This window comes from Triticum aestivum, chromosome 6D, assembly GCF_018294505.1.
Source record: "Triticum aestivum cultivar Chinese Spring chromosome 6D, IWGSC CS RefSeq v2.1, whole genome shotgun sequence".
In the NCBI taxonomy this organism is placed as follows: Eukaryota; Viridiplantae; Streptophyta; class Magnoliopsida; order Poales; family Poaceae; genus Triticum; species Triticum aestivum.
The window spans coordinates 368,485,736-368,495,193 of NC_057811.1; the positions used below are offsets into that span (position 1 = coordinate 368,485,736).

The 9,458-nt window shown below is 51.7% G+C and overlaps 1 protein-coding gene across 1 annotated transcript; it reads right to left on the minus strand.

Annotated features, from left to right (window-relative positions):
* Window positions 1-2,553: 2,553 nt before the first annotated feature.
* LOC123145143 (E3 ubiquitin-protein ligase Os04g0590900) lies at window positions 2,554-4,776 on the minus strand. Its single transcript, XM_044564472.1, has one exon. The coding sequence runs from the start codon at window positions 4,182-4,184 to the stop codon at window positions 3,024-3,026; it is 1,161 nt and encodes a 386-aa protein (XP_044420407.1). The 5' UTR covers window positions 4,185-4,776; the 3' UTR covers window positions 2,554-3,023.
* Window positions 4,777-9,458: the final 4,682 nt, after the last annotated feature.

Consider the following 9,458-nt stretch of genomic DNA (forward strand, 5'->3'; position numbering starts at 1 on the left):
CCGCCCTCTTGTGGACCAACATGACCTAGGCCTTAGTCACAACTATCAATGTTGATGCTTGAACAACCAGCATCATCTGTTAGTCCTAGTGAAACTAATGTTGTGGTAAGAACTAGCGAAATTGACCCTACCCCTACCTAACGACCTGATAGGGGAGGGTGATTGTATGGTGCTTACCGCTTGTGGAGCCGACAACCCTCTTAGACCAGAGACGAGACGGACGAGATGAAGATGAAGATGAAGGGGAGAAGCAGATCCTGCCATCGGAGATTTAAGTCGTTGTATCCGCCTAAGTCGCCGCCGCTACCGTAGATCTGAGAAGCAGCCGTCATCGGTGCCAAAAACTAACGCTGGATTTGTCCTATCACTAGGGTGAGCTAGTAAAAGGGGCGAGACTAGATTTCGCGTCATCCCGCACCGGCAGATTTCGGTCTCCCGCCATCTCCCTGCTAAATCCACCCTGCAACGCTGCGCAGGCCATTCCCCTTTTGTGTTCAACTTAGCCTGACTTGCAGGAAACGACCTGTTCGAATTGTTTCTAGCGAGCCAAGCTCTAGGCTGCTTTAATATTCGTGCAGGTATGGACCAGGCGTACGCAACCAAATGCGCGCGTGTGTGCGCGTGCACGCATCTAGCAGGTCTGTTTGGATTTGATGCATGCAACCAAACGTGTCCTTCGAAGCTATTGGTTCGTGCCTTCGTGCCATGCATCGTTTGTAGCCTCTGACGTTGCGTAAAAATACTGCACTTCCGGGCTTCCCCATATGCGAAATTCAGTGTTCATATAGATTGCTTAAACAATTTCCACAGTGCTGAGTTGGCGACTAGCCAGTATCATCATATCTACAGGTCGAATTATAAAACCTTGGCAAAAAGGGCTGCATTTGCAGAAAGGAAAAAAGAAATTGCAGACGGGAAAGATCAAATGCAGCAAAAGTCGCACTAAGTAGCATATGATTATATTCAGAAGAAGCTGCAAGCACCAAACCCGCTTTCGGCAACAAAGCATCCACCACTGCCCCCCTTGAAAGTAAGTACAGCCAACTCTAAACGAACCAAAAATCTGCCCAAATGCAGGGATGACAAAGCACCTGATCTAACCCTATTTTGTTTCTCCAAATACGCAAGCACGAATACACTATTACTACAAAGTTTGATCGAAATACACTACACAAAGAAATCCAGAAGTCTTCAAAATAATAAAGAACTGTTCTCCCTCAGGAATAATAACTGTTTTTTTTTTCAAAGAAGGAATTATTGCTGAAATTTGAGATGGGCTTTAGGCCCATATAGCAATTTCTGAAAATCTCTAAAGGCCATGTGGGTTTATTGGCACTAGGTGAATGTGGGAAGTTTAGCCCCACCCCGAAAGTGGAAGAGGAGTTGGGCCTCTTTATAAGGGATGTTCTTTCACATGCTATTGGAGCTTGAAAATAGACGAGGCCCTCGCGCACTCCTCCTCCGCCGCCCGCCTCGTCACGACGCGCCACGGGTTGCGGGATCGAGCCGAGCTCACACCTACGCGCTTATTTTTGCCAGTCACTAACGGAGAGTTCTCTGACAGCTGGGCCACGATTTGAGACGTCGGAGCGTGGGCTGCCACGGACTCGGACGTGGGTCGAGCCCACGTCTCTTCACGCGGCTGCGCCTATATAAGTGTGCGGTGTCTCCTAACCCTAGCCGCCACGAACAGATCACGTCTGCTCCACGCGCACTCCCACCGTCGTTCCTTTGCTGCTGCTGCCGCCGGTGACTCCATCCCGTCCGCCGCGTACACGGTCGACGGGAGAGCAGGTCTCCGAAACCCCGACCCTCCGGTTCCTGTACGGGAGAGGGACGAATAGGTTTTTGGGCAGCGACTACGCGACTGCTCGCTTCCGATCCGCTACTTCCTCTACGTCTGCATCGTCTTCGTCATCACCATGTCCACCGACGCCGAACGTGCCGCCGCCGAGAAAGTTGAAGCCGACAAGAAGGCCACCAAGGACGCTTCAGCTGCCGCCACCGCCGTGGCTGCTTCTGCATGGCCTGCTGGAGGGTATAACGCGTTTATCCCTCTCCTGATTATTTCCATATTAGCAGTACTAGTACTATGTGTAGATCTGTCTACTGTTAGCGTAGTACGTGCATGTCTAAATCAATATCAGTATGTCGTTAATTCTGTCAATGCCATGCTAGTCATTTATTTATAGATTAAATTAGTCGAAAAATTGCCTACTTATTTAGCAATAATAACTATTGATCTAGCTACGCCGTCGACCTAACACCCAACTGCAATTTGACAAATGAGACGCACATGTTATTCGCAGGCCGACACTCAACAGCAGGACGCCCAGTTGCCCACCCACATTGTCCTATGCAACAGATCAAACATCAAAGCCTTTCGAATGGCAAACATTATAAGCAAGAAGGCACCGGCCACCTAACAATACCAAACAAGTTTCGAGCTCAGCTTGATTGGCGATGATCAGTTTTCATTTCCACGCACATCCCCAAATGATCAGCTCTACTTTGACAGCTTGAAATGCAATTGCAAACGCACACACGTGAGGATGCGACAAAAGGTGAAGCGGCCACACTCCCCATTGCAAACAAAACATTTCGCCTAATGAGATATAGTTAACTCACTAATCCAGAGAGAATGCCCTGGAGCAGAATCCAATCGTGTAGAGAGAGAGAGAGAGAGAGAGAGAGAGAGGAGAGGCAACATGGAAGAAGAAGAAGAAGAAGAAGAAGAGAAATCATTTCCTATACAATTTATCTAGCAGAGTTGCACAATCACCATTCAGCAGGTGCAGCCATTGCAGTTGCACAGATTGGATTTGTGCAGCAGGCATGCTGGCGATTCGCAAGTAGAGATCATTACGACGAAGAAGAAATCTCCAGACTCTGATTCGGCTGGCGACGTGATCTCCACCGGAAGCACACGACGGGAAAAGTATCATCACGGTCAAGTGTTCTACTGGAGTGGTAGTTAACAGAAGAAGAAGAAGAATGCCTGAGAAATCATCGCCGCAATGAAATCACACTGGAGGGCCTGGATCCTTTCCTCTGCCGCCACCCTTGCCGCTGAAGCACGACCTGCCAGCCGGCGGCAGCTTCTTCGTCGGTGCATCCGGCGGTTCCTTGCTGTGCTCCCCGTGGCACCGCCTCGAGGAGCCTGCCTGCAGGAGGCCGCCCTCCCTGCCCACCGTACGCTCGTCTTCTGGGCTGGCCTGCAGCACGTCGGCAATGGACATGCGGGCTTCACGCTGCGTGTCTGGCATCGGCGCAGGCACCCTGGCAGGGACCGGCGGGACGGTGCCGTCCTCTCTGATCTCGACGACTACGCCATTGGCCGCCTCGGATCTCCCCGGACGATCCTTCGCCTCCTGATTGCCGCCGCTGTTGCTGCTCGCCACAATCTGTGGCTCGTCGCGCGCTTGCCCGGAGGAGTAGTCGTCGATCGTCAGAGCGAATTCTTGGCTGCCTCTCCGGTCCTCCCGCGGCGCAGGCGCAGCACCGCCCTCCGGCTCCGGCGAAACCATGCCGACGGCGACGAAGGCGATGTTGCAGCGGCAGAGCGGGCAGTTGGAGTGCGACTTGAGCCAGGTGTCGATGCACGGCAGGTGGAAAGCGTGGCTGCACTTGGGCAGCAGCCGCAGGCTCTCGCCGTCCCGGAACTCGCCCAGGCAGACGGAGCAGTCCGTGGAGTCGACGAACCCGTCGCCGCGCTTGTACTTGCACACGGTGATCTTTCTGATCAGCGTCTCGTCCATCCCGTCCGACGGCGAGACCTCCCACTCCTCCTGTCTCCTGGAATCGCCCCGGCCGTCGCCACCGCCTCCGCCACCACCGCCGCGGCCGGCGCCGGGGCCAAAGAGCCTGCTCCGCAGGGAGCTGAAGGTGCCGCAGTACTTGGAGATGATGGTGTAGTAGCTGACGAGGAGGAAGGCGCTGGCGAGCACCCCGATGATGGCGATGACGAGGGGCGAGAAGGCGGGGCCGGAGTCGCCGTCGCCGTCGCCGCTGGGGCCGGCGATGTCGAAGACCGGCGGCGGGGGTGGGAAGATGAAGTAGCACCACTGCGGGCAGTACATGCTGCACAGGCCCTGGGAGCAATCCCTGGTCGGCTCGTAGGGCATCCACGTCGGCTGCGGCCCAAGAGCCCTTGGAGCCGGAGGAGGATTGAACATTGCGGCCATGGAAGACAGAAGCGCAGCAGATGACCGGACGGCCAAGAAGACGGAGAAGAATCACAAGGTACAGAGATGAGATGAGACGAGCAAATCTCTGCCCCGTCAGGACATCGTGAGACTGCCAAGCTCTAGAACCGGCAGAGCAGAGGGAGGATCTGCATGAGTTTCTGGTCCGACGAACTGTGGCGAGGGAGACGAGAGAAGCGGAGGCAGGAGATGAGTGGCTATCCTGTCTGTGACAGTCTCTGCTTGCAGTTTGGTGCTCTGCTGCTTTACAGGTGTTGGGGAATGTGAAAGGCGAGGGAGGGAGGTGGAGAAGGGATCATGAGATGGGAGATGAGATGCTTCCACCAGCTGCTATGCTACCTTGCCCGCTGCTGAGAGTGAGAGGGGGTACTCGATCTGATGCTGCTCAAAGTCTGAAATTCTGGAAGAAATTGACCTGTGCGTGCTTGTCCGGAAAGCAACGAATTTTTGGGATTGGGGGAGGTGGTGGCGGTGGTTGGGACCGAGGCCTTCGGTGCCGTCCTACAGGTCACATAGGCTGCTCTTATTTCGTTTTCCTTTTTCCTTTCCATCGGCTGGTTGATGCTGCTCCTCTCATCTTTGCTTCGTTTTGTCTCCTTTGGAATGCAAGGGAAATGAGGTGTTTGGGTCATCAGATGATAAAGTAGGAACAACCCGGAGTCCGGACTCCGGAACAACCACTTCAGTAGTTAAATGAGCTGTGAATGGATAAAGTGAACGAGTGGTATTCCTTTAAAAAGAAGAAAAACGAGTGATACACTTGCAGCAACGCCAATGCAGGGTGCAGATCACCTTCAAATCGTAAGAACATCTTCAAGAACAATGGTCAAATTTGACTCTCCGTATGTCTGCGCCCAGTAGGAGGCTGAGCTTAATTTATTCGTCCCTACAACGGTGTCCCCTGTTTCCCTCTTTCTAATTCCATGAAACCTCATGCACGTAGGTAGCTCATTTTTTATAATAATAAATATAGCACACACCAATTCAACAATTCAAACAAGTCAACATAATCCACGACAAATAATTCAATAATTCATTCATCAACGATATCAAATGAAACAAGTTTCTTTTGCGCGCGCGCATTATGTCTTTGCACACGGTGGTGATCCACTCCTTGGCATCGTCATCCATTAGGCTTGTGTCGACCAACATGATTCTCGGCTCCTTGGTGAATCTCCCGAGCCTCATCTTCTCTCTCAATCTCAATGTTGCCCATCGCATTCGTCTTCTCAAGCTCCATATGGTCCATGTCTTAATCTTCTCCATTTTCATCCTCTCCTCCTCAATTACCAACCTCCCCCTCGCCTTCTCCTTGTCGGATTTCATCATATCACTTTGGACATCCAAGTAATGTTTGTACCTCTCATGCTTCTCCTCGATGTCATTTCCCCCTTCAAATTCACGTCTTTGTTTGTAAGGAGCTTCGCCCACATGGACGACATCAAGCTACTCGCGTGTCAGGATGCTGTGATTTAACTCGCGATAGGGGCCCGGAGAGGGTGCAACTGGAGATTGATTGTCAAGAGGTTCAACGACTTTGAGAATCAAGGTCGAAACAATCTGTGGCATACCATATCCTTTGTGAAATGGGGGAGATAGTGAGTTCTTTCCAGGGATTTAAGCTTCAACGTATTTGTAGGTAGGCGAATGAGGTAGCTCATCAAATTATGAAGGAAGCTTTAAACACCGAGAACCTTGTAATAAATTATGATGTAATCATTGGCTTTTTGTTTTGCACTTTGCAAACCGATATGCCTTCGCCGGTTATAAGAGCCTTAGGGCGAAGAGTGTTACAAAAACACATGATTATTAACTTAAGTTTCGTGACAGAAGACTAAAGATACAATTCAGTAATATATCAGACCCACTATATTTTTTTTTTGAAAAGGGGATAGCCTTGGCCTCTACATGATCATGATGCACACAACCATAATTTATTAAAGTGTAAAAGTTTTACAAAGAAGTCTCAGTAGTAATAAAAATAAAAAAGATAGGACCACAATTGGCCGACGAAAGGATTGCATGACTTAACCACATAATCTATTAATTAGATGCCATCCAAACTCAATGTCTTACTAAATTAATTGCACAATCTTATCTAATTCAAACACATTTATGTTCTATTAGTCAACTTTACAAGAAAACATTATTCATTTAAGATAGCATATGATATAGTCATCACAAAGTGTCGTACTCCCTCCGTACTATAATATAAGAGCGTTTTTTATACCGGTGTAGTGTCAAAAACGCTCTTATATTGTGGATGGAATACGAAATAAGACAACTAATAATTCACATGAAAAAATTACTAATGGTTCACAACATTATTTTAATTTTTATTGAAGCCTAGGTTTCCAGGCCCACGGCGTGTCTAATCCTTTTATACGAAAAGGACTGAAATCTATTGTAAAAACTCAACGCAAGTACAAAGCATTCCAAAAATATTAATAAATACATCTAGGTTTCCTAGATCACCAAACGATCACTACCGACGTTAGAACAAGATGCCGACACGTTCTTGTGCCCCTCCCATATCGGAGATGACCTGGCCTATCATTGACAACAAAGAAGTGTTCATTCACGCGCCCCTAGGGACTAACACTCAGGGCCGTAGTTGTCGCCGTTGAACCATTGAATCGATTCGAAGAACGTAACACCAAATCTCTCCATCGCATATGCACGATGAGAAACCCTAACCTTACTGCTCCAGGAAGCTAACATGAATCGACGTCAGATTTCCGTCTAATCCGTCCTGATGGATGAACTTGAGGAGGATCTGAACCTGAACAACTGAGTCCTAACCTATCTACAAACTGAAGTGGAGGCACAAGTATTCCCCTCCCGCCACTATCCTTCGGAGCGGACAGAAGGGAGGCGAATCCACAGACTTACTGACAGAGATTGAAGGAATGAAGGTTTTACCCTAGTCACCTTGCGATTTACGAGAGGGGAAAGAAAGACGTGTCCACTGTCTATTGAACGACAAGTGCTGATGGTGGTGTGTCTAGTCCTCGTCCGGAAGTACTGACTGAAGTTCGTCTCCTATCGCCATTATCAAGCAAATTAAGACAAGGGCGTCCACTCTACCTCCCTGGCCACTTTCTTCATGCTCAATTCTCCCTTTTGTGACACTTTTCCCTTCCTTGTGTAGAGCATCTATAGCCGGACTTGACAAATCCGGTCTCATATATGTCCGCTGACGTGCCCGGGCACGCCCGCGGAGGCATCCGGACGGGCCCTCATATTTCGCTCCCGGCATCCACATATTTCAAATCCGGACTCTCAAATCCATGCAAATCGATGCACGTCGATCATACAAGCCAATGTCTCATGTAAATAACAAATGTCGGTACCGAACATAAACAGTGTTTACATAAAAAAATTGAAGTGCACAACTCAACAATCAACTCTTTGGTTTCCATTGCGAGTCCACATATGCCCCACAAGATCATTGAGTAGCTGCGCGTGCACCTAATGATCTCGAAGATTTTGATGCATATGCATGAAGTTCATAAGCTGAGCTGCATCTTAATCTTCTGGGATTTTAACTTGTTCTTCAGGTGCTTCAAAATCATTGGTCGAACACATTAAGCGCAAGGCGGAGCCAGAGAGTTACCGGACGTAACGCGGTGGCATCCGGGCCGGCGACAACGTCCCCCGTAGCGAGGACGGGAGAGATGACTGCTCTGTCGGAGCTGGCGGCGCGGAGGCTAGGAACGGCTGCGGAGCGCGTGTGGCGGCAGAGCAGCGGGACGGACAGTGCAGAGGAGGAAGAAGAGAGGAGAGAGCAAATGGATCCGGCAAGTCTAGGAGTGGATTTGATGTAATTTGCAATGGGGTTAGGTTGTCGGGTCCGACACGCCCGGGGCCCTATATTCCACCATATTTGGGCTGGATATGAGGGTACTAGTCAGCCCAGGCGTTTAACACATGTTTGAGACGCTCGTCTGAGTTAAAATTTCGTGACTGGTCAATGCACGGTCCATCCGGAGCGTTTAAGACCGGTTTAGCGCGCCCCGTTGTGTAGATGCTGTCAAAGGAAGTCATCAATCAGATTGCAGTTGGTACAACTACGCGAGACCGGGGCCACCTAACCCCTACTTCTCAGGACTCACGTTAGACCTACCAACCTTCTCCAATGCAAACAGAGACTCCGAGTATGCTGTCAAAAAAAAAACTCCCAGTCGTTTCCTTTCAGACTGCAGTGTGTAGTTAACACTGTATAACGGCACGTTGAAAGCCAGCAGCTGGTACTAACCAAATCGTGTAATATGTCTGAACAGCAAAAGGAGCCCTTTTTACTGTGGGATTTTACACACGAAGACATGACAAGGAGCGACGAAGCGTCACTATTTCTCTAGCAAGAACAAAGCTTTCTCCCGACCCCCGCGTCCCTCTCCGAGGCGGCACGGGGGAACCCTAGACCCCGCCGCCGGCCACCTCCTCCCTCCCCTTCCCCTTGCCGCCGCCGTGGGCCGCTGCCGGGCGAAGCCCGTGCAGTGCCGGTGGCGGCGGGATCTCTCCCGGGCGCCCCCCCTCCCCCTCTCTAGCGGCGGCGTGGAGCTCCACCGACGGGGCTCTTGGCAGCTTGGTGCGGTGAACCTTCGGCGGCGGCTCGGCGCGTTGGCTGTGGTGGTGGGGCGTGCTTCGTCCGGTGGTGTGACCTGCGGTGCGGCGGCCCGGGGTCCCTGCCCTGTTCCGGTCCAGTCCGATCTGGATCTGGTTCTGGCCGGTAGGGTCTCGGCTGTGGCTGCCGGCAGGCGTGGTGGCACGGGGCCTCGGCGGCTGCTGGGCACCGTGGTGGTGTTGGCGGTTGTGCTGGTGCCTCGGTGTGGTGGATGGGGCTCCGAGGCGGCGGCCTCGGACCGAGCTCCCAGCGTGGCCTGGGCGTGGACGGCGTACGTGCGCGCGGAGGCTCTGGATGTGTGCGTGGGGCGCGGATCGACTGCCGGTGGTGGTGCTGCGGTGGTGGACGGCGGCTTCGGCCAGGGGGTGGTGCGTGTCTAGTCGCGGTGGATCGTGGGATCCCGTGGCCAGAATGAGGTCGGCCTCAGCAGGTGGTGGCCGGTGGGCGGCGGTCGGTGGTGGAAGGTGGTCAGCGCATCTCCGGGAGAAATCTTTGCTCCGGCCTTCTTCGGAGCCGGCGACGGCGGCACCCGCGGGTGCCGTGATCTTTCTTGGAAGTGTCATCGTGGAGGTGTGCTCCTCCTCCCCACGGCTTTGGCTCCGGAGGGAAACCTCAGATCCGCTGAG